Genomic DNA, 24,989 nt, shown 5'->3' on the forward strand with positions numbered 1-24,989 from the left:
CAAGAGAAAAGCAATGAGATCATGAGCTTGTGGTGATTGCTGATCAGCAGTTGCATTTTTGTTGGCATTCTGAGAGGGAAAACAGCAGAAATTGATTATTAGAAAGCATTATTTGCAACATAAGTCCTGAAGCTGCTGTAAGTTAGTGGAGCTGGCGGGCTTTTTTTCATACAACTTAAAAACATTTTGTCACATGTTAAAGAACTGAGCTGTAACAGTCATTACCACAGTAAAATATTTTATTTTCAAAAACAAACCAAATTATTTTTAATCTTTCATCTGTAATACTGATCAAACCTATTTACAATTAAAATATTTTACAAAAATATCTTTTTAACTTAAAAAAAAAATATAAAAAGAAGGCATAAAGATTAAGTCTACAAGAGTTAAATTCTATTCCCAGAAGATTTTGGAGAAATAGTCACAAACATAGATTCTGTGATGCATTACAGTTTTTACAATGAAACATCCCTGGTATTCTGTAACAATATTTATTGCAAATATACAAAATTACAAAACATTAGAAATAATATCCTAATAAGGATATGAAGAAGTAAAGTTCTGTAGAGCTTACTGGGAAGCAAAGGGAGATTTCTAGAATTCCAGTTACTAAAAAGTAACTTGTTCTGTTCTCATCATCACAGTGTCTGTGATGAAAATCCTGATTCCTTACCTGCACACTGACCCCCCTTGTTTCTGTATCAGGGGCATCATGAATCCTTTTCACTAGGAATGGCTGAACAATAACCCCACCAAAAATCACTCTGGGCCACAAGTCAGAAGAGCTCAGTGACTGCTGAGTCAGAATGGTATTTGGCAATTAATACTGAAAATAACCTGTCAAGCTGGCTAGCAGTGATGAAGTTCACAGGCACTTTCTGTTTGCAGGATTCCATTCAAGAAGGATACAGCACTAAAGCACTCACACATTTTAGAATGCCTGAACCATTGCTTTGACAACTGCAATTTCTAAATATTCCCTAATCTAGGAGTAGATGGCCGTAAAAGACATTTTGAAAAAACACCTCATGTATTTAACACCAAGATAGTGACTACCACTACCTGATTAGGCAGGATCCACTAATTAAATTTCATATTAGAACTGGTTCACTGTGGCTTGTTTCAGTAATTGTAAGCATTCCTTCAAAAGTTTCTATTTCCCAATCATTGCTTTAAGGTATTCAAGTTTATGCTCTTCAATGAAGTCTTCTACAATATGCAAAGCTCCAATTTTCACCAGCAGGAGAAGAACTTCTTTTGTTTCATCACTATTTAAGAATAAAATAAAAAATATTTAAAATATAGCAGCACTTTTATTAACCTGTCTAAACTATAATTTTTGTTTCCTGACCTTGGCTACCCTGATCATCAACAGCAAACAATGTCAACCATCTCAAACTCTCACAGTAAACAAGGACTGCTCAAGTGCTCCTTCACGTTAGACTCCATCTTTTCTTTTAGGTATATATATATATATATATATATATATATATATATATACATGACATGAGCATACTTTAAAGTGTCAAATATAAGGTGTTTAAGGAATTTTAAAAAATTTTAACACAAAGTATTTGGGGAAGCACTTGAATCTCAAGGACAGCCTCATCCATCACCTGTGGTTGTCCTTGTGTAGCGCACGGGCACATTGCAGCAAGTGCTGGCTGAAGTTCAGTAATTCAGGGAGAGTTGATCCACCCTTGAGATCTTGGAACCATCTTTCTGGGAGGCATGCAACCACCTGTTAACACAGTATTTGGAAAAAGTTTAACAAGCATTTCAATATAACCAAGTCACATTATTTCTGACAGGAACCTTCTGGCAGGTTCAGTCATTATTAGCGTGTTTTTTCCTTTAAACCAACATTGATTATCTCTCTAAGTAGTTATGCTTAAGAACCTACAGACCAGTATTTGCTCTAAAATGGTCTTATGCAGCAAGGTTGTTAAAAGAAAAAAATAAAATAATATTTTATATGTTTACATTTTCTTTGTTTTTAAATATTCCATCTTCAGTTTTGACCCCTCTTCATGAAAAACAAAAGGCTTTGAGCATACACCCTCCTGGAATGAACATTATCTTTTACCTTATTACACTTTTTGATGTTATCTGGCCCTAGAGGTGTGTTCAGGATGTTCAGCAGAAGGTAACGATTCAGCAGCTTGCTCAGGCCCAAATCACGGACCTTGTCTTCCTGGACAATCCCATCCCAAAGAACAACATTGGAGAGCAGCTGCAGTAATGCAGAAACAAAGAATCTGTAGAGCTGCTGGCTCTAAGTGTGCCAAAACTCTTTTAAGTTTCATAAAAGAAAAACATAGAAAGGTAATATGTGCATCCAGTACAAATCCTCAAACTCTAGAATTTACACTCTTCAAACTTCTGGTCAGTTAGCCACTAATAAACTAGAGTAAATAACCTAATTAATTTTACAAGTGCATCTATCTGTATGTATAGATACACCTGTGTATGTCTATACATGACCTCCCAAGGGTGGGAAGAAACTTTTACCCTTCTAGGGGGTTTAACAATTTGCTAAGTACAGAAGGCAACTAAACAAACTGTCAGAGAAGCAAAGACAGAAGTGAAAAAGTTACATCAGCTGCTCAGGACAAGACGACACACAGACTGTCCCTCATGACATGATGATGCTAAAGTTTGTGGCATCACAAAGGTTTTTTTGTAGTTCATCAGTATTATTAGGCACTGAGGGTTTTTTTCTGTTGCCTCTATCACTATAAATCCTTACAACTGTAATTTTTGAGTCTGGTGTAAGGCTGTGTTTGTGAAGGTAAAACACCTTGAGGTTAAGCTACCTGAAAATTAACCTGCTCTGAGCCAAGGAGGAGGACAGGCAACACGAATAGCAGGAAAACTGAAATATGGTCTGGGATGTTAATGTTTCCAATGAAATGAATTTCAGAGAGGACAAAGAGAACAAATCCAGCCCTATTTTCTCTACCTTAACAGCTGACCAAAACCGTCTCTCTTGAAATTTTGAACGTAGTGATGACTTTTCTTCCACAGTGCTGGTCATAGGAAGAAAAATAAAAAGTTAAAATAAAGATTATTTTTTGCTGGATTTAAAAGAAGATAAACAGACATCTGATCTCTCAGACATGGATGTCTAGATGTCTAGTATTTCATCTACATCTGTAGGGGACAAACCAAAAATCCAAACTGAAGAGAGTCAGAGGGTTAGCTTACCTTTTAGGATACAGAGGAATAAAGACATCTTCCTCTACAGATTTCTTCATCCTTAGGACAACCGTGTTCATCAAATCCTATTAAAAAAGAATTATTAATGTGTCCTCAGAAGAAAGACTTCATATTCCATTTGTTACAACCTCAGAGGTTATTTAGTTCTTCCAGAGGTCTGATATCTTAGAGATAAGTGCAGCTGCCATTTGTATATAACACACATTGAGACCCTGAACAGAAAATAGAAACAGCGGACAAATCACAGCTGTAATTATCTATAGGCTTGGCCTAGAGGATTTTGCTATATCCATAAGCTATATCCCTAGGCGACGCCTGTTTTTGCACATTAATCTGCAAGGCAGCAAGAAAACTGTACAGATTAAAATCAAAGCAAGTTATACACATGGGATCTCCATTAAAAGATGTTAAATTCTATGTAAAGAAAAATCACCATAGCTAGGATAGCATGCATTTTTGAGCAACATGTTTTCAGGTGCCATAGATTGCCACCTAGCTTTTTTTTTAAGCCTATTTATTAAAGTTCTTGTTAAGATCAGTTGTATCACTTGACTTAAAGCCGTGGTTTCAAAACAGCAGACTTTGGAAGGCATAAACATTTTCTTTAAAATATTTCTTTTCATACTCAGGGCCGAAACATCCATCCTGTTTCAGCACTTAATCCATCCCATTTTCACTAGATAAACTTCCTGATTTACATCAGAATAAACCCAGAATCAGGCTAAGAAGGGCTTCCTAGAGTGACTGTGTATATAAAAGTAATTATTAAAGGATTGCTAGGATTACATTACCTCCTCACCAATTAACCAACCTTAGGGAATTCTCAAGTTTTAAAATTCTAGGCCTACTTTATAAATAAATGCTTAAGGGATGCACCACTGAAGCATTACTAGCATATAAAGCTCAAATTTGAAAAGATAATTAAATGCAAATTATTATTTTTGCAGTGAAGGAAGATTAGATCTACAAACAGATTCTGGATAGATACAGGCAGAATTTTTCTACTGACAGCAGCTGATTTCTGCCTCATCATCTTCAACAAGGAGAGCATCAGAGAGCTGGAAGTTTAACTGTTAAATCATCTAAGTGGCAAAACAAAAAAGTAATCAGAACCAAACAGCTTCAGGAGAATGTTCTCAGTACCCAAAGGAGCACACATAGAAGTACACAGTGGGTGAAGTTCCCCTTTCTCGGTACCACAGATTTTACCTCTCTTGCTCGGCTGGACTCGTTTTTGGCAAGGATTTGTTTTCCAAAGATGTTATTGCAAAGCTGTACGAGGTTCTTTGTCTGTGAAGTAGATAAAGGATCCCACACGCTCTTCACAAATGCTGAAAAAAACAGGAATTTATTTCATTCATAATATGCAAGTTACTTATCTGCCCTATTTTCAAGCCATTACAAATGTAACAGAAGTAAACATACAAAAAGCTCAGCCTCCCACAATAATTTTGAAGAGGCCACCTCAGCCCCACTCTGTGGAACTACACAATCATTACATCTTAGAGCACTGTGATATCACCAATGTTATTTGATATTATCATTTTTATTTAAGGTTTGATTGTGTAGCTGCAGTGAATGATTTCAATACAATCTTATCATACCTGTAATTTTGGGAAGAACAGTTTTTTCAATCACTCTAGGCAAAACTTCTTTATCATGATCATCATCTCTTTTTGATTCAGATACATTTTCTGCATCGCTGAATTCTTCTATAGCTCTGAACCAGGGCATCTCTTCCAACTCTGTAAAATTCTGCTGAAAGATGAATCCTGTTAGTCGTTCAGCTGTCAGCATTAACAGAAAAGCTCAATCCAGCAACACCCAAATTCCCACTTAATTTCAGCTTCACCCTCATCACTGAATGGGCCAAAAGAGCAAAACTAGTTTTAAAGCTACAATTTAATGGGTGGGATTCTTCAAGTGTCTTCAAAGAACCCAGGAGAACTGTTTTTACAGGAGGTGTAAAAGGGGCTGGAGGTAAAAGGAAAGGGGAAAGTTAAGAATATTCCACAATATGCTTCAGTTTTTGAGACAACACAGTAGCTTTCTTAATTTCTAATTCACTGTGCTAGGTATAGGAAAAAAAAAATCATTCTTCATATTAATACATCATACACACACAGATACAATTTTTAACAAAAATGTTAGCTGATGCACCCACCTCAAGAGGATTCCAACTTATTAAATGAGCTCTGATCAATGGGTTTAATAACTTAGGCAGGCAGAAACTGATGTAAGCATCACAGTAAGAGTCAGGAAACTTCTCTTTCCATTCCTGGAATTTCAACAGGATTTTTCTGATGTCACAAAAATCTGCATGTACATCTTCAAAGATTTTCCTACTATCCTCTAAAACGTTATCTATGGATAATATTCATTGGGAATAAAAAGAAACAATCACAGAACTTATTGAGGCATAAGCTGAAGGGTTTATGCATCTATAGGACATAAAAGATATTTTTATGAGAATTGCATTTGTTGTCTATCTTTGACACACCTGACATTGAAACGGTTTAAAAGCAGCTCCCACAAGAACCCAGAGAAAAATAGTGTCAGAATACCAAGGCAAGGTAAGTTTGTTCATGACCTTTTCCACAGATTTATATAACAACTGTATTTCAAACTTTGTTACAGAATGATAAAATTTCAGGCATGAAAATCCTTCTGCTGTTATGTTAAGAAAAGTTATTATACCTTTCTCTCCTCCTCTTCATCCATTCACTGAAGATAATACAAACACTGTAAGCAACCTTTAATTCACACTCCAGCTTTGGGAAATAAATTGACTGTACAAAACATGTTGCAGCACTGCACTGAGTACTACCAGATCAGCTCTGGCAGAATCTGACAGAGCTAACCTCTAGTTTAAAAATCCATGTAGAGTGCTGCCACCACATAACTGACACCACAAGAAATCTACAACCATTCATTCATTCCTCCCAAGTCATTAGTCAGAACTGCCTGAGTGCATTTTTTTCTACAGTGTGCAAATAAAAATATGGAACTTAAATGAAGTATTCCTCTACTTTTTCTTAAAAAAAAAATCATTGAAGAAATATCAACAAGAGATCTTGTTCTAGTACATCACATTAGGACTGTCACCAACCTTTGCTCTTCTGGAACTCGTCCAGCTCTGTGGGAGTCAGCTCCTCATCACTGGACAAGCCCTCGTGGTGATCTCCTTCTCCTGAGCGCTCCCTCGCCTGCCGCCTGCAAGCCCTGCATTTGGGAATGAACCCAGATGAGTTATCCTCTCCTGTGTCTGCAGGAGACAGCTTAAAGAAATAATCCAACTTCAAAAACTGTACTTAAAACAAGTCATGAGAACAGCCTGAGGAGAAGCAATGGGGGAGCAACAGTGACTACAGAACCAAAAGGACTCCTAAACTGTGGAAATAGGAGGGGATTTGGCAACTGACATCCAAGAGCTTAGAGCAACATCTCTGACCTCCCCCATGAGCCATGCAATAACCTTCCCTACACTTCATCACCACTGATGAGGCTAACAACTCATCCCACCTGCAACACTGAGCATCTGGTGTTGAACTGTATTTACTGAGCTCTCAGACTATCCTGCCAGTCCTGGATCACTTGTTCAACAACCCACAGGAAAAAGGTGATAGCACCCATGTGCCAGTGGTGTTCCAAAAACTATTGACATGGCATCAAGAGAAACAGGCTGCAAAATGGCTTGAATTTCTACCACAGGAAAATGATAAATAATATGGAAGTGATATTGCATAAATACTTTTAAACAGTTATTCTTATCAATTACCATTAAAAGTTAACTGCTGTGAGAGGAAATTATTCTTATTATATCACCTTTCCTCCAGTAAAATTTCAAGGTACTTGCTGCTTCAAAGTATAGTTATGACTTGAGGCACCAACTATAAAATTTTCAAAGCTCCCAATAATATTAAAAAAAAAAAAAAAGGTACCAATCTCTGAACACTGTAACATCAAAAATGCAGCATCTGTCTGACCTACACTGATAGTAGACCTGGGGCAAGAGGTTGATTTGCTTCACTCACCATCACCTCTCCAGCAGAAACAATTCTGCCCAATTTTGCTATTTATACAGAATATAAAAATATATTTCTGTAGAAGTTAATATTATTATTAATTAAAATAGGAAGAAAAAAGCTCCCTCCTAATTTTATCTCACTTAAGACTTTTTAATTTAAAATATCCAGCTCTATTAACATTCAGGTTCAAATCAATATGAAGAGAATGACATTATAGCATAATGGCTTCCATGTACTTCAAGTTCTGGAAAGCAAATACTGAAGTATTTTAGTGTAATCTCATTTAGTAATCCTACAGGTTTACATTCATGACTGCAGGAATAACAGGAAGTCAATGCACAGCACATTTATCAGTTAAGTGCATCTCTGTGGAAGAGTTACCTTCGATGCTCACACATTTCCAGAACTTGTGTCTTCTCACCACCTTCCAATTTGCTTTTCACTGGTTTGTCATTCCCACCTGTAAGACAGAAACAGCCAAAAATAAAGTGGTACATTTTTAAAGTTCCTGTTTTATTTTCAAACAGGAAACAATCAATCTCCTTCTATTGTTTTTTCAGTTTTTTTTTTTTAATTTGGAAAATAGACAACAAAAGAACAAACCTAATCAAAACTCTAACAGTGTCCAGAGTAAATCAGAGTGAATTCCTTGTAGCCTTAATAACTGGCTGATGTGCAAAACATGCCAAAGAGAAAGGGTGTACTACTACTGAAGTACTATCATGTAAGAAAAAACAGCCTTTCCACTATATTAAATATAATTAGGAACATAAAAAACAACGCTATGTGCTGCTAAACATGCAAGTGCAGTCTCATTTGTAATGAGCTGGAGGTAAAATCATTTTAATAGCAATTCTTATTATGTCATTACCCTTCTCTCCTTACACCTGTTGTCAGTTTGCCAGCCCATTTTACAAAACCATCCAGGCTGCTACTTTCTCATCAGCAGTTTATCCCCTCAAGTGAGAAGACTGAACCCATATGATTTAGTATTTACCAGGATCCAGTGCATCTGCCCTCCATCTGTTCCCAGCAGCTCCAAGCAGATTGCTCTCAGCTTTGCCTGAACAGTTTTAAAGGGTTTTGGAGGTCTGGTTTGTTTGGGTTTTTTAAATAGCAGCAGCCAGAGATTCACACAGCATATAAACAATACCTTAGTGAGGAAAGAAAATATGAGCTGAGAAAACTGTACTAATTTTTCCTACAGTGACTGAAACACAGTCTTCTTTTAGATAAAATCCCTACACAGAGTAGCTTCTCTCTTCATGCTCTGCCACATGGGTGTCACCTCCTGGTTTGAAATCTCCCATCTGGGCACACATATAGCCTTACAGACACCCTCAGGTAAAAGTGATGTTGCCAATTACACACTCAGCTTTTTCAGATATTCACAGAATTCAGTAATAAGCAAGCTTTCTCCAACTTGAGACCTACTGGAAAACTGACTCACATTTTTCGTTTTAAATATTGATGGGAAATTGAAAAATTAAAAATTGACAAGGTACTTGGTCACCTTATATTTAGAGAAATTAAGCCAGAGAAAAAGTGTCATGGGCATTACTGAGGTAAGAATTTCAAATGAGGTACAATATAACACACCTACTGACAATGGGAAGGGGAAAGGGGATCAAAGGTGAAAATTAAAATCATAACCCAAAAATGAACTGTATTTCTGCTCAAAAACAGAAGTTATTTTCTCACTGAAAATCTGAACTTTGTACTAACTTGTCAGATGCTGAATATAAGCAGATTCATTTTTCAGCTCCTCCTGCCTTCGCTTCGATACTCTCATGGCTCGTTGCTGCAGAAGGGCATGCACAGCCCATTCCAGCTCATTAATGTCCTTCAGCTGCAACACAGCAAACACCAAACAGGCTTTCAATTGGTTAAATCTCACAAGAATGAACAAAAACCAACATCCATGGGTTTTTTGTAGGGATGTGAAATTAGAACAGAAGCATCATAGATTGACAAGTAAGTTCCTGGTCATGTGAGTTTTCAGGCTGAAAACACAAACTACATGCCAGTTACACATAAAGGACTAAGACTTCATACAAAAGAGTTCACCAGGACACCACTGGTGTCCCTGGTTTTACTGCAGTTTGCTTTTAAGGCACTAGCCACTGAAGAAAATGTATTCACTAACATGTCTTCTGTTTAAAGTTACCTGAAGAAATTCACAACTGCGAAGTGACACAAAATTAAATTAAAATTAAATTTGATTCTGATAGAACTGATTTTTAACTGCGTGGTATCCCTCATTTTTCACTGACAGGATACACCTTTATCATCTTAAAAAAAAAAAAAAAAAAGAGGAAAATATACATACTTTTTCATTCAAACAGTTTATCAAGTTTTCTACATATGTTTTCATGGTCCTGTAGAATTTGTAATTCAGAGCTGCATCTGAAGACTTCTCCAGCTCCTGGACAGACATCTTTGAGCTCTCAATATCCTCCATGTATTTTTCATACTCTCTCTGGTGGGCACGGTGCACATCCTGTAAGGATGTTATCCTGAAAGAGAGAAACCCAGACTATCAGAACTATTGCCATCTTAACAGCAGATGCACTCCAAAACATTTCTCCCATTATAATCACATACAAAATCTTTGCCTGTGCTTATAACAGCACTTGCATTTGACCTGAGCAGCACTGAAAGATTTACCCATGCCAACATTTATAGGGTAGGAACAACCATCATGCTTTGGTGACCCAAATGTCATTTATATGGTGCTGGTTTGGAAAGCACCACAGGTATTTTACCTGGACTCTTCAATACACCACACTTTCCAAAACCATAAAAGCCAAAATTACATGGTATCACATTATTAAATAGATTCTACCCAAGGTAATCTGGCAAAAACTACAGCTCACATCAACATGTCCATACCAGTTAATAAAAAGCTGCATGGACAGAAGTACCTGTAGTATTCACAATGTGCTCACTATTAAACACAAACCAACTGACAACTCTTACTGCTGAGGGATAAACACCAAGACATGTGTCGTGGGTTGACAGCCTTTATCCCAATATCGTGTGTTGTGTCTGGCAGCTGTGCCTTTTCTCTCTCTTCCCCCCCCCCCCGGCCATCTTGCTGCGGCGGGGCGGGGAAGAGAGGGGGGAGTGTTTGACCAGGCCTTTTTGCTTTTGGCTTTTGCTGCTTGGCTTGGCTAGCCGCTTTGCTTGCTTGCTTTCTGCTTTTTTTGTGCTGTTTTTTTTCCTTTTCTCTTGCTCCCTCTTTCTTACCCTCCCCTGAAGATACTGGACCAGCTCCGGACGTGACCTGAAGACGTCCAGGACATCCGAAGCTTGCAGAGAAGCGCCGCGCCCTCTCAACACACAGTCTGTTTTTTCTGTTTTCTTTTCTTTTCTTGTGTTGGGGAGTGTTCTTTTGTTACTTGTAAATAAATAGGTTTTGTTTTCCACTTTGCTCCTCCGAGAAATTCCTTCCCGAACCCGGTGTTGGGGGAGGGGTGGTTGGAGGTTTGTTTTGTTTTTGGGGGGCTCCCTTTTGGAGATTTCCCCTAATTTGTCCTAAACCAGGACAATATACTTTTTGGTGCATTGGCCGGGAAAAAGGAGGCCAAAAAACAGTGGAAAAAAAACCTATAACAATAATATTTTGGTTTTGGCTATTTTGTGGGCATATCGGTGATTCATAATGTCATTTGGAGTGGAAGCTTGCCGGTCGTTCTGGTCCCTAGGGGTTTTTGAAGTTTTAATACTTTTGTGGTCCCTGGGGTTATTTCCTTACCCAAAAATAGCTCTGATGTTGGCCCTAATAAGTAGCTTTTGTAAGCGGGGGGCACTAACCAGAATAGTCATTGTGCTGGTCTTATGTATGATGATGTGTCGGATAAAAATGCTGGACTTTATTTCAGGAATGTATGGACTGTTATTATGGTTGTTTACTCAGTTTGTTTGGGGAGAAGAAGGGGAAGGGGCTTTTCAGCCTTTGTCTTCCTTCTTGTCCTCCAAATTGTTGACATCTCTATTAGAAAATACTGAATTTCCCCTGAGTTTGAAAGAAACCATCTTTCTGGCATTTAATTTATTAAGCCTTTTCTATACTGTCTGGAGTGTGTATAAAATGAAGACTGAGATTTCTAGAGGGGTTAGAGACACTCCTGACTTAGGAGTAAAACAAAGCAGGAAAAATCTTGACTGGAGTGGGAAATGGGAGGACATGGGCCAGACTTTAAAGGAAGTTTCTGATCCTATGGACTGGGACTTTCCATCTGATCAAATTCAGAATCCAGTCGAGGTGGCAAAGTATTTGAGGGAGAAGTGCCATGGTAACACTAAGGAAGAAAGGATTACTGCAGTGAGCTGGGCCTTGGCATTTGTTTACCGTACTCTGCTAGATACTGTGGAGCAGCAGATAGCAGAAAGGGAACAGGGAGATAAGTTAGTTACTACCCCAGTGACCCAGGCTGCAGCTAACCTCCCAGGCTCCAGGCTAGCAGCTGCATCAGACAGTAGGCCCCAAACCATGGCTGTTGCAGCTAATACAAGAGGTGGAAAGTGTAAAGGCAAGACCGATCGAAAGGTGGAGGATGATGAGGATGATGATGCAGGAGAAGGACCCTCACCAAAATCAGAGGCCACATCAAGGGGCACAGAATCTGGAGCTAATATTGACTCCTTTTCTCTGAAGGACCTCAGAGGCCTAAGAAAGGATTACAGACGACAACCTGACGAATCTATAATTAGTTGGTTAGTCCGCCTTTGGGATGCTGCAGGGGAGGTTACGATTTTGGATGGTACTGAAGCGAGGCATTTGGGATCCCTGTCACATGATCCTGTCATCGATCAAGGTATGATGAGGGGGGCTAACCCTCACAGCCTCTGGGAACGGGTCCTAAGAAGCGTAGCAGAACGATACCTGTGTACGGATGATCTCTATATGCAGCAGACACGGTGGAAGACCATAGAACAGGGGATCCAACGCCTGAGAGAGATGGCGGTGGCAGAGCTCATTTTCTCAGATGACACAACAACTAGAAATCCGGACCTGGTACCATGCACACCTGTAATGTGGAGGAAACTCGTGCGACTTGGGCCACCTGAATACGCTTCTGCCCTAGCAATAATGAAGCGGGATGATACATATGAGACTGTGCTCGATATGGCAAAGAAGCTTCGAGCGTATGCAGATGCTGTGCATGGCCCAACTCATGCCAGAATTGCAGCAGTGGAAACCCGACTGCAGAAACTAGAGGATAAAATTGAGGAGAATCATAAGAAACTCCGGGAAGAGATTAAGGAGGACCTTATTCAAATCTCAGCTGTACAAATTAGAGGTCCTGGTGTCCAACGCTGGCGCTCCTTTGATGGGGAGAGAAGGTACACCCCACGGACTGAGTTATGGGCTTTTCTGCGTGAGTCTGGAGAAGACATGAGGAGATGGGATGGAAAACCCACCGCTGCTTTGGCACAACGGGTGCGTGATTTGAAGAAAAGAGAAAGTATCACCAAAAGGATAGCAGCTCCGGTCGCTCGTAGCCGAGATGTTAAGTATAATGATGACGATGACATGTCCGATCCCCTTGAAGGAACTTCTAAGGCATATGCCCAAGGAAAGAAGGACAATCTGGCTTAGAGGGGCCCTGCCTCCAGCCAGGAAGAGGCACGGGAGAACCGGGTTTTTTGGAAGGTGTGGATCAGATGGCCTGGCACATCAGAGCCACAAGACTATGAAGCGTTGGTTGACACTGGATCACAGTGTACCTTAATGCCATCGGAACACGTGGGGACAGAACCTGTTTCCATTGCTGGAGTGACGGGAGGATCACAACAGTTGACTTTGTTGGAAGCTGAGGTGAGCTTGACTGGGAAGGAATGGCAGGAACACCCGATTGTGACTGGTCCAGAGGCTCCGTGTATTTTGGGCATAGACTTCCTCCGGAATGGCTATTACAAAGATCCTAAGGGATTCAGGTGGGCTTTTGGAATAGCTGCAGTGGAGATAGAGGGTATTAAACAATTGAACACCTTGTCTGGACTATCAGAGAACCCATCTGCAGTAGGACTCTTGAAGGTAGAGGAGCAGCGAGTGCCAATTGCCACCTCAACAGTGCACCGCAGGCAGTACCGGACGAATCGAGATGCCGTGATCCCCATCCACAAAATGATCCGAGAGCTGGAGAGCCAAGGGGTGGTCAGTAAAACCCACTCACCCTTTAACAGCCCTATCTGGCCTGTGCGAAAATCTGACGGAGAATGGAGACTGACTGTGGACTATCGTGCCTTGAATGAAGTGACTCCACCACTGAGTGCGGCTGTACCGGACATACTGGAACTGCAGTACGAGCTGGAGTCTAAGGCAGCAAAGTGGTATGCGACCATCGATATTGCTAACGCGTTTTTCTCCATCCCTCTGGCAGCAGAATGCAGGCCTCAGTTTGCTTTTACATGGAGGGGAGTGCAGTATACCTGGAACCGACTGCCCCAAGGGTGGAAACACAGTCCTACCATCTGTCATGGACTGATCCAGGCTGCACTAGAAGAGGGTGAGGCTCCAGAACATCTGCAATATATTGATGATATCATTGTTTGGGGGAGCACGGCAATAGAAGCGTTCGAGAAAGGAGAGAAGATAATTCATATTCTCTTGGAAGCTGGATTTGCCATTAAGAAGAGCAAAGTCAAGGGACCTGCCCGAGAAATTCAGTTCTTGGGGGTGAAGTGGCAAGATGGACGGCGTCAGATTCCTGTGGATGTTATTAATAAAATCACTGCCATGTCCCCACCAACTGATAAAAAGGAAACACAAGCTTTCTTAGGCGCTATAGGTTTCTGGAGGATGCACATCCCTGAGTATAGTCAGATTGTGAGACCCCTTTATCTGGTTACCCGCAAGAAGAACGACTTCCATTGGGGCCCTGAGCAGCAGCAAGCTTTTGTCCAAATCAAGCAGGAGATCGCTCATGCTGTAGCCCTTGGTCCAGTCAGGACGGGACCAGATGTGAAGAACGTGCTCTACTCTGCAGCCGGGAGCCATGGTCTGTCCTGGAGCCTTTGGCAGAAGGTACCTGGCGAGACCCGAGGCCGACCATTGGGATTTTGGAGTCGGAGCTACAGGGGGTCTGAAGATAACTATACCCCAACAGAAAAAGAAATCTTGGCCGCCTATGAAGGAGTCCAAGCCGCCTCGGAGGTGATTGGTACAGAGGCACAACTCTTTTTGGCACCCCGACTACCGGTGTTGGGATGGATGTTCAGAGGAAAGGTTCCCTCTACCCACCATGCCACCAGTGCTACTTGGAGTAAGTGGATTGCCCTCATTACGCAGCGCGCTCGAATTGGGAAGTTAAATCGCCCTGGGATCCTGGAGATAATTACAAATTGGCCTGAAGGTGAAAGCTTTAGTGTCGCAGATGAGGAACAAGAGCCAGTGACCCGGGTTGAGGAAGCTCCGCCATACAATCAGTTACCAGTAGAAGAAACACGCTATGCTCTATTCACCGATGGTTCTTGTCGTGTCATAGGGATGAAACGGAGGTGGAAAGCAGCTGTGTGGAGTCCCACTCGACGGGTTGCAGAGGCTACTGAAGGAGAGGGTGAATCCAGTCAATTTGCTGAAATCAAAGCTATTCAACTGGCCCTAGGTATTGCAGAGAGAGAGAGGTGGCCAAGGCTCTATTTGTATACCGATTCCTGGATGGCAGCCAATGCTCTATGGGGATGGCTGAAGAGATGGAAAGAGGCAAACTGGCAGCGAAGAGGAAAACCAATTTGGGCTGCGGAAGAGTGGAAAGATATCGCTACTCGGGTAGAGAAGTTACCTGTGAAGATTCGCCATGTAGATGCCCATGTCCCCAGAAGTAGAGCTAATGAAGAGCAGCAAAACAACCAGCAAGTACATCAGGCTGCAAAGATAGGGGAGTTGAAGATAGATCTCGACTGGGAGCATAAGGGAGAGTTATTCTTAGCACGATGGGCCCATGATGCCTCAGGCCACCAGGGTAGAGATGCCACCTATAAGTGGGCACGAGACCGAGGGGTGGATCTAACCATGGACAGTATCTCTCAGGTTATTCGTGACTGTGAGACGTGCGCTGCCATCAAGCAGGCCAAGCGGGTGAAGCCCCTCTGGTATGGGGGGCGGTGGTCTAAGTACAAATACGGGGAGGCCTGGCAGATTGATTACATCACACTGCCTCAAACCCGCCAGGGCAAGCGCTATGTACTAACCATGGTAGAAGCCACCACGGGATGGTTGGAAACCTACCCTGTGTCTCATGCCACAGCCCGTAACACTATCTTGGGCCTTGAAAAGCAGGTCCTTTGGAGGCACGGTACTCCCGAGAGAATTGAGTCGGATAATGGAACTCATTTCAAAAACAATCTTATTAATACTTGGGCTAGGGAACATGGCATCGAGTGGATATACCATATCCCCTATCATGCACCAGCTGCAGGGAAAGTGGAAAGGTATAATGGATTGTTAAAAACCACCTTAAAAGCATTGGGTGGGGGGTCTTTTAAAAACTGGGAGCAGCATTTGGCAAAGGCTACCTGGTTAGTTAACACTCGAGGTTCCACCAACCGAGCGGGTCCTGCTCAGTCTGAGCTCCTTAATATAGTAGATGGGGATAAAGCCCCAGTGGCCCATGTCAGAGGTTTGTTGGGAAAGACAGTATGGATCAACCCTGCCTCGAGTACAGACAAACCCATCCGTGGGATTGTCTTTGCTCAAGGACCAGGTTATACATGGTGGATAATGCAGAAAGATGGAACAACACGGTGTGTACCTCAGGGAGACCTGATTGTGGGATGAGATTCATATATGAATGTCATTGTTTGTTGAATGTGAGACAGAAGGAAACTGTAAGTGTCAAAGGTCTGAGCAAGTAAGATGAGAGGAATGCGTAAGTGTCAAAGGTGTGAGTAAGTGAAATGAAAGTTTTTATTGTATATTCACGATATGGGATAAGGGGTGGAGTGTCGTGGGTTGACAGCCTTTATCCCAATATCGTGTGTTGTGTCTGGCAGCTGTGCCTTTTCTCTCTCTTCCCCCCCCCCCCGGCCATCTTGCTGCGGCGGGGCGGGGAAGAGAGGGGGGAGTGTTTGACCAGGCCTTTTTGCTTTTGGCTTTTGCTGCTTGGCTTGGCTAGCCGCTTTGCTTGCTTGCTTTCTGCTTTTTTGTGCTGTTTTTTTTCCTTTTCTCTTGCTCCCTCTTTCTTACCCTCCCCTGAAGTTACTGGACCAGCTCCGGACGTGACCTGAAGACGTCCAGGACATCCGAAGCTTGCAGAGAAGCGCCGCGCCCTCTCAACACACAGTCTGTTTTTTCTGTTTTCTTTTCTTTTCTTGTGTTGGGGAGTGTTCTTTTGTTACTTGTAAATAAATAGGTTTTGTTTTCCACTTTGCTCCTCCGAGAAATTCCTTCCCGAACCCGGTGTTGGGGGAGGGGTGGTTGGAGGTTTGTTTTGTTTTTGGGGGGCTCCCTTTTGGAGATTTCCCCTAATTTGTCCTAAACCAGGACAACATGTAGCACACAAACATTTACATATATTACAACTCTGTTTTCTCTCTTTTTTACCCCTTCCCTCCTTACATATCCCAAGTGTTTGCTCAGTTTGAGCAGTCTGGAACAGAATCAAGGCACAGACCACAACTTATTTTACCTCCCTGAACTAAACACTTCCCAAAGAAAACAGATTAACTAAGCTATTGTGTTCTATTGTGTTACCAATTAAAAAGAAAAAAATATTCATTTATTTCAACACTTAATATGTTAAAAACATGTACAAACAAAACAGGTTTGTACCTACACCAAACACATTCCCTCTCCCCTTCCTGCTGTTTCCCAGACAAATTTCCCACTCTTGACAGCTGTATTCTTATGCTTTCTTATTTGATTCTGTACATAATTCTGTACATCAATTCCCTTCAGGTGATTAAAGCTAAGAAAGCATACAATTCCACAAAAATATTTAGTCCAACTTAGTTTCACTTCTCTAAACAAATGCAGCAATGATGGTCTGTACAAAGCAAATATTACACAGAGTTTGGTGCAAGTTCACAGCACAATTTATGTTTCACTTGTATTAAGTTACTTGTCTAAACTTATCTGAACAGCTGCTTCCCAGTGCTGGGAGGGATGACAGGGGATGGCTTACCTTGGGATGCCTGACCCCAGCTGTCCTTCCCACACACCCTCTAGGAGGTTCCCATGTCCACTTCAGCTGCCCACACAGCAGCTGAGCTGCCCAAGAAAAGTCACAGCCTAGCACACAACTAAAGAAGATCCAGGCACGCTCTGAACAGGCTGTAGAGAACCTGGGCTCCTTTGGGAAATACTGGGCTATTTTTGAAGCTGGTATAAGAACTACCATAGGAGAATGGAGAGTGCCAGCTCCACCTGCCCCCAGTGAAGTTCTTCTTGCTGGGAAAACAGGCCAAGGCTTCTGTCAAGAACTACCAGTAACCATAAAAAGCTGCTGCCAAATAAAAGAATTTATGTTCTAATGTTCAAGTTGACAGAAACACTCTTGGAAAGTCCAAATGCTGCCCTGAAACAAAGTATTGCCACATAAAGTAAAAAATTTGTAGTACTCCATTAGACATCATTACACTTGGTAACAACCCAAACAAAGCTCAACGCTCCAGAAAAAGAGTAAGACTTTAAAGCTGTTGCCTCATTCTGTGACAAAAACTCAGACAAATAGTAAGTTAAGGAGTTACCTTTCAGTCAGTCTCTTCTTCACAATTTCCAAATTCACAGGTGGTAGAGAAACAGAGGTATCAAACTTGGGTTTGGTTGGCTGATATTTACGCACAGAGGCATCATCACAAATTTCCTACAAAAATTAAGTGTCAATTTTTAATACACCATTTACACATTTTCTCCCTTTGCAACTCTACAGATCATCAAGACATACCATTTGAATACTAGACATCTGATACAAAGACATATATTTCAATCACAAAAAAATCTAGACAAAACCCAATCAAATCAAGCATTAAATCCATAACTAACAAGGTCTACAGCTATAAACTGCTGCTGTATCCTGAAGAGTAGAATTAACTTTTCCATAAGCAAGTGGAACATGAGGACCTAAGATCATACTGGATTTGAACACAGTCTCAATAGGATGTAACTTTCTCTCATTCCTCTACTCCCCAAATTGGAAAAATTTCTACAATTGTCAATACTGACTTCAATAAAGAGCTGGTTATTCAGATACTCCTATGTCTGATCCAGTGTAAGTGATCCAAGCCAGAACCAAAACTTCCAGCATATCAGAATATAGTTAGTTTTTGCCAATTACTTACTGAGAAAAAGACAGCATTCTCCTTAACTCTGAAGAGATCTCTCAGATTGCCAGTCAACAGAAATTTAGCAGAATAAAAGAATAATTTTTGCTTTGCAACTTTGCAACATTTGTATCATTTGCATACTCTTGTTTTCAAGATCCCTTGCACAGCAGCAAAAAAATCAGAGTTCAGAATTTTCTTCTCTGCTTCTTGTGATCTCTTATCACAACAGATATCTGCCTCTGGGGCTGACACCACCACACTGCTTCTCAACAGCCAGACAGAGATTACAGATTTTCATTGTCATCTTCCCGTATTTCTAATCATCGTTCCCTGAAGAATCGGGGAATAACTTCCTAAGATCCTCCCTAACAAGAGGGCAGAACAGAGATACAACAGTATTCCAGACAATCTCTCTTGCCTATAAGCAAAAAGCAACTTCCAATGGTTAGGAAAGCATGTGTGTCACCTGAGAGAGTTTAACAGCTTTCTTTATTTGCTGCTCTTCCCACTTGGCTTCATCGTCACTTGATGCATCACTCAGAGACACTGGAAAGTAAAACAACTGTTATTAGATCCAACTACAGCCTTTATTTTTCCCCCTCCATCTAAAGCAACAATGGGTCTCCCAGCCAACACTGAGAAGTGATACAGCAGATGAAAAACCTGCAGATGGAAGACTGCAAAACTGAAAGGCAAGGAAGGCTTGGAAAAGGCTACTGGGATTTGTAGGATTCACAGTAATATTAATTCCCCCAAGTGTTTCTCAGACAACTACTACTGCAGTAGGAGGCACACAAACATCTTGTTTTTATTTCTCAAAACAAAGTTTACATGCATAATACATGTAAACAAGAGTGTAAGTATAGACCAAGACATGACACCCAACAAACCCTTGAGCATTCCAGAACATACACTCAACTATAGATACAAAAACATCTCGTTAACATTAATCTGAATGGCAGATTCTGCTCATAGATATGCATACCTTATAGCCCTTATCCAAATAATTAAGTAAACCTGTGCTTCATAAACAACACTATAAGCAGCTCTAAGGGAATAAAAACAATGGAAAAGCCAATTATGTTTTGCATGCAGTAGGTTTGTTTACTTCTGAAGGACTAGAGTGAGGGTTTGTTTGTTTGTTTTCCATATTTGAAATTTATAATGTCAGTGCAGGAAGAGCACTTAGAAGGCCAGGCCAGAAGCAGGAGGCAGGGCTTAGAGTAACTTTATTCACAGTAAATGTGCCTCTTACAAGGCCATTTTTTTGCAGTCAACAAGGCCAAAAATAATTTTGTAAACATTTCTCAAAGTATCCTGCTCCACCACCAGTGAGACCTAAACCAGGTTTATGACCCATATAAAGAAACCTCAAGTACCAACTGCACAGCCTTTTTCCAAGAGCCCTGAGGAGCAAGGGCTTACTTTGCAAGTCCCACGTGGCTCCAGAGACTAAAACAAAGCCTCTGGGAGAAACAGCATAAACTCACCCATGTCTTCAGTCATCCTCTGCCTAAGAGTTCTCATTTTAGGAGCAAAATCAAGATTCTTTGTTTCAGATTCATCTTCACTCTCCAAATCACTGCTTCCTCTTCTCTGAGGGACCTGAGGACTGTTTGAAACATCCAGGGCAAGATAATCAGCCTCTGTCCTGGCTAAGTGACGCTTCCTCCGAGCAGCCTCAACCTGAGCTGCACTGGGGATATTGCCTGTATCAAAGAGAGAGAAAATCTAAGGAAAGACTAAAAGCAACATTCTGTATCTAATGCCAATCATCAACTGTTGAGCACCACTGTACAACCCTGGATACACAACACAAGATGGTTTTCTACAACGGTTGCCATGTAGAATACAGGGAGATGAAAAAGTGGCTCTCAGCCCTCAAAGTGAGGTTTTATTTTCACCTCATGAAGGGAATTGTGCATCACTAAAGAGAAAATTTCTGCTGCCTTTCTTCTATAACCAGGGCTCATAATTTCTGCTCCCTTCCCAAAACCAGCATAGAAAGACAACAAATGTTTGCAACTAAAAATGTGGGGGAACCACTATTCTTCCAGAAGGGTAGGTAGCCCTGACTCAGGATAAACAGATGCCAATATCTTCGGTGGTTTAAGCTTAGTGGAACTCACCTCACCTAACTTGTCATGTCCTTCAAACACAAAATGTTCTAAAACAGCTTTCTTGGAAAAAAAAAAAAAAGAGAAGAAGCTAGGGAACTAACCTGGTGATAAATCCTTCCCCCTCTGTGGAGAGCTGGATTCATTTTCAGAATCTGAGCTGTTGTAATCCTCATTCAGTGAAGAATAAGTTTCATCCTCATTGTCCTCATCCTCTTCATGAGTATCTTTGGTGTTGCCAACTCCAGGCTCCAACTGACAGATTTCTTCATTACAGGGGAAAAAAGTATGATCCATTATTTCAGTTTCAGCTGCTGGAATATGATGTGCCATAACTGGTTACCAGAAATTATTTACACCTTGCTGCAGCAAACACTGGTCACATGTCTATCTCCACCTGTTCTCATCAAAACATGTCAAATTGTAACATTCCAAGAGAGTCACTTACAAGCCAATTCTTGTATTGAATAAAAGCATCTTTGATGATGCTTCCCACAGAAAGACTACGAGTCCTTCTGAGACACAGAGTGTATTTACATGCACAAAAGCAATGAGATCAGCTCTCAGATAACAACTAATTAATATTCTGATTGCTCACAGCATATTTGGATTCTTGACTTGAAAAACTGCATTTAGAAAGCAGTCTTAGTTAAACTATAAACATTTTTATCTATCTTGTCTCCAGTTATTATCAAATGTTTTAAAAATACAGATTTCTCTTCATCTGCCACTACACTTTCAGTAAATCATAAGATTAATGAACAACAGAATGTACCACCTTTTATAAGAACATTATATACTTTTATAAGTTACTAAGAAAATTTACTATCTCAGCTGAATCACAACCTCAAAGGGAATTATTGCCCAATCTCAATCTAATTTACTTTTATCTACCATTAGCAAATATGGTATATCTGTGAATTGACAGAGATGTTAAAAGGGGAATACATAAAGAGAACTTTTAGATGCACTTGTTTCTAAAACACACAAACTCCAAATATTCAAACAAGAGAGTTACCACAGAATGGTTTGGGTTGGAAGGTACCTTAAAGATCATCTAGTTCCAATTCCCCTGCCATGGGGACCAGATGCTCACAGCCCCATCCAACCTGGCCAGGAACACTTCCAGGCATGGGGAGCCCAGCCTCTCTGGGCAACTGTATTTCAATGAAACTAGGGATACTACCAGAATAATCTAGGCTATTGACTGAATTAAATTAAAACATTTAAATGCTGTAAGAGCACACAATTTATTAACCTTCATCAGGCAAAATGTTACTAAGCTCACATTTTCCCTCAACGCCAATATTCAGATCAAACTGCAATCGGACAGCAATAAGCAGTGGATACCTGGCCCATAGTTTGAAAGATATGATGCTGAGGTAAAAACTTATCAAAACTTTGTTAACTTTGATGTTCATGGTTCTGCAAAATCAATAAGAGCCTCCAAGTTCTGATAATCTTTTACCACGGTCAAACTGAAAATAATTTCAGCACAAATACATCATAATTATAAACCTGTAAACTAACATTGTAAGTATAATTCTGGGTTCAATTAACAAGCAAAAAACATCTAACGGCAGTATTTTTACATCACTCTTCATGTATTTCATAAAATATTTAGCTAAAAAAAGTACTTACTTTTGCTTTCTTCAGCTTCTGTCTGTACAGGCAGTAAGCTTTCCTTCTTTTTAATTCTAAAGGTTACTTCATTGAAGGATGGCTTTTTAACTTTAAAAAACTCTTCACCTAGCAGATAGAACAAAGTGATTCTGAGTAACATTCATAAAGCCAACAATATACACACATATATGTGTATGCACTGCATGCAAAAGTGCATGTAAACTCTCCATGTGCACAGCATAACTTCTGAATCACAGAATCAATTAGGTTGGAAAGGACCTCTGAGATCAAATCCAACCTATGACCAAACACCAACATGTCAACAAGGCCATGGCATTAAGGACTATCTATGTCCAGTCTTTCAGTTCTGGCTGGATTAATTCTAAATATTACAGTAGCTTTATCACTCATGATCTATCACCTCTTTGGTAAAAGCTGCAGCTCAGCCTCCTCTACACAGCAACACTGCACTGCTGAAATGCAGGGTCTCTCTGTAGATTGTCTCCACCAAGGTGGCTACATTCTCTTATCAACCACAACAGTAACAGCCCAGAAGTGTCAGTTAAACATACAAGTTTCATTTATTTAAGCTTGTTCATCATAAGCTTGTTCAGTCATGGAAGCAGACAGTACTTGTTCTCTCTGATTTTCTCCAGTTCTAAGAAGATTTCAGTTGTTTTCAGCCGAAAAAATGTGGACATACATAATTGCCAAAGTACTTTTCACAGAGTGACTGAATTGTCAGGGTTGAAAGGGACCTCTGGAGATCCCCTTGGCCAACCCCCCTGCCAGGGTGGGGTCACCTGGAACAGGTGAGACAGGAAATGTGTCCAGGTGGGCTTGGAATGCCTCCAGAGAGGGAGACTGCACGCCCTCCCTCGGCAGCTGTTCCAGTGCTCTGCCACCCGTGATGTAAAAAGTTCTTCCTCGTGTTGAGGTGGAACTTACTGTGTTTTAGTTTGTGGCCATTGCTCCTCATCCTATTGCTGGGCATCACCGAACAGAGTCCGGCACCATTCTCTCGCACCCGCGTTCGAGATATCTAGATGGACTGATGAGCCCAGCTCTCTGTCTTCTCCAGACTAACCATGCCCAGCCCAGGTTTTGGTCCGGGTTCACCGTGCAAACCCTCCTGAGAGCCCTTCCCCTGACAGAGCACGGCTGGGTGTGTTTACAAAGACAGGCAGGAGGGGCTCGCTAAGGCGGCAGCCCAAGGCAGAGCCTGTCCGCTCCCGCAGCTCTGCGGCTCACACACACACTCGATCCCTCCTCACCTTCCCGCTCCTCCTCGCCCCCGAAGCTCAGCAGCTCCTTCCCGGCCCGGCCCGGCCCCGCTGCGGCCCCGGTTCGGCGCTGCCCCGGGCCCGGGCCCGCCCCGGCTCTGCGCGCCCGCCCGCGGGGGCTGCGGGCCGGCTCCTCCCCGGGCAGCGCCCGCTCCGCGCCGGGACCGCCCTCGGCCTCCGAGGGCTCCGCTTCCCGCTCCGAGGGCGAGCTGGCGCCCGAGTCCGGGGACGGGGCTGAGTCCGGGGATGGGGCTGCGGCCGGCTCCGCCTGTGGCTCCGGCTCGCCGTCGCTGCTGCCGCTGGAGGCTGCGCGCCGCCGGCCGCGGAAGTTGCGCGGGGGACGGCGGAACATCGCTGCCGGAATCGCTACCGGGAATCGCTACTGGGAATCACTCCCGGGACCGCCGCGATTCCAACGTGGGGCCCGGCGCGCACGCGCGGTGACCCCGGCACGCCCCGCCCGCGGCTGGGCGGGAGCTTGGGAGGGACGGAGGGGCAGAAGGGAAAGGTGTAAAAAAATGTACAAGGCGTTTTTTGGTGATTCATTGATGCCTAAAATGTAACTTGTTGGACAAACCCTGAGCCCCTCAGTGCCGGGGCTGCCGTGCTGGGTGGGTGCTTCCCCCTCCTCCGCAGTACCATCGAAAGTTTGTGGAGTTCTGGTATTATAAAATATCATTTATAAATAACGTATGATAGTATATTATTTCAATATGCAAAAGTTATTTGGCGATAATTATTAATGAATATTTATAGACTTTTGTGATTGCTATGTATTACGTAAATGAATAGTAAATTGAACTGTAATTATTAATGCCTAACTACGCATAAATAAAATAGCTGTTTTAGAATTAGTAGTAACATACTAATAAAAACAAATAAATACACTTTTTAAGGCCAGGTTGAAGGGAGCTCTGAGCAACCTGTCTACTGGAAGTTGTCCCTGCCCATGGAAGGGACAAATGGAATTAGATGACCTTTAAGGTCCCTTCCAACACAAGCCATTCTATGATTCTGTGATTATTATAAATGTAAAACTGACTCTGTAGCTTGTTGTCAAAAAGTAATCACACATTTTTTCCCCCTTCCTCAGGCTGAGCTCACAGAAGGATCCAGGCAGGTACCAGTGCTGGTGGAAGAGAGGGGAACATATGGCTGGGAACAGAAGGAAGGTGGGAATGTGACAAGTGATGACAAATTGGTTTGCTTGGAGAGAAGTTGTGCTGTAGCTTGTACCAGCCTTTGATTTCTGCCGTGCTGACTTGAGCTGTGTGTGATTTGCTCTGTGGAAAGAAAGTGCATCCCACTCCAAATGAAACCATAAAACCAGGCAGAGCAAGTCCTTCAAGTAAGCCTTTGTGTCCCAAGAGAAGTATCCAAGAATAGCAAACGTTTGAAATGTTCTTGCTCAAATCGCTCCACCTTTCTTTTCTTCAGCTGTAATATGA

General features: G+C 41.8%; 1 protein-coding gene across 2 annotated transcripts; it reads right to left on the bottom strand.

Annotated features, from left to right (window-relative positions):
• Positions 1-229: 229 nt before the first annotated feature.
• On the bottom strand, positions 230-23,893 carry GCFC2 (GC-rich sequence DNA-binding factor 2). Of its 2 annotated transcripts, none has more exons than XM_058801075.1 (18): positions 23,533-23,893; positions 22,277-22,384; positions 20,740-20,901; positions 20,009-20,227; positions 18,985-19,064; positions 17,943-18,058; positions 9,577-9,763; positions 8,973-9,096; positions 7,629-7,707; positions 6,329-6,441; positions 5,384-5,583; positions 4,824-4,974; positions 4,429-4,550; positions 3,208-3,284; positions 2,963-3,029; positions 2,087-2,233; positions 1,617-1,741; positions 230-1,268 (listed from the first exon to the last, which is right to left on the bottom strand). In XM_058801075.1, exons 1-18 carry the CDS (start codon positions 23,891-23,893, stop codon positions 1,154-1,156), a joined length of 2,553 nt encoding a protein of 850 aa, XP_058657058.1. In that variant the 3' UTR covers positions 230-1,153. The 2 variants fall into 2 exon arrangements, with proteins under 2 accessions (XP_058657058.1, XP_058657057.1); XM_058801074.1 differs by having other exon boundaries at positions 4,824-4,977.
• Positions 23,894-24,989: the final 1,096 nt, after the last annotated feature.

This window comes from Ammospiza caudacuta, chromosome 3, assembly GCF_027887145.1.
Source record: "Ammospiza caudacuta isolate bAmmCau1 chromosome 3, bAmmCau1.pri, whole genome shotgun sequence".
In the NCBI taxonomy this organism is placed as follows: domain Eukaryota; kingdom Metazoa; phylum Chordata; class Aves; order Passeriformes; family Passerellidae; genus Ammospiza; species Ammospiza caudacuta.

Coding starts and splice junctions, on each gene's coding strand:
- GCFC2 (XM_058801074.1), bottom strand. CDS start 23,893: ATGTTCCGCCGTCCCCCGCGCAACTTCCGCGGCCGGCGGCGCGCAGCC. Junction 4,978..5,383: donor TAAGTTGGAATCCTCTTGAG/GTGGGTGCATCA, acceptor TTCATCTTTCAG/CAGAATTTTACAGAGTTGGA. Junction 3,030..3,207: donor ATTCCTCTGTATCCTAAAAG/GTAAGCTAACCC, acceptor TCCTATGACCAG/CACTGTGGAAGAAAAGTCAT.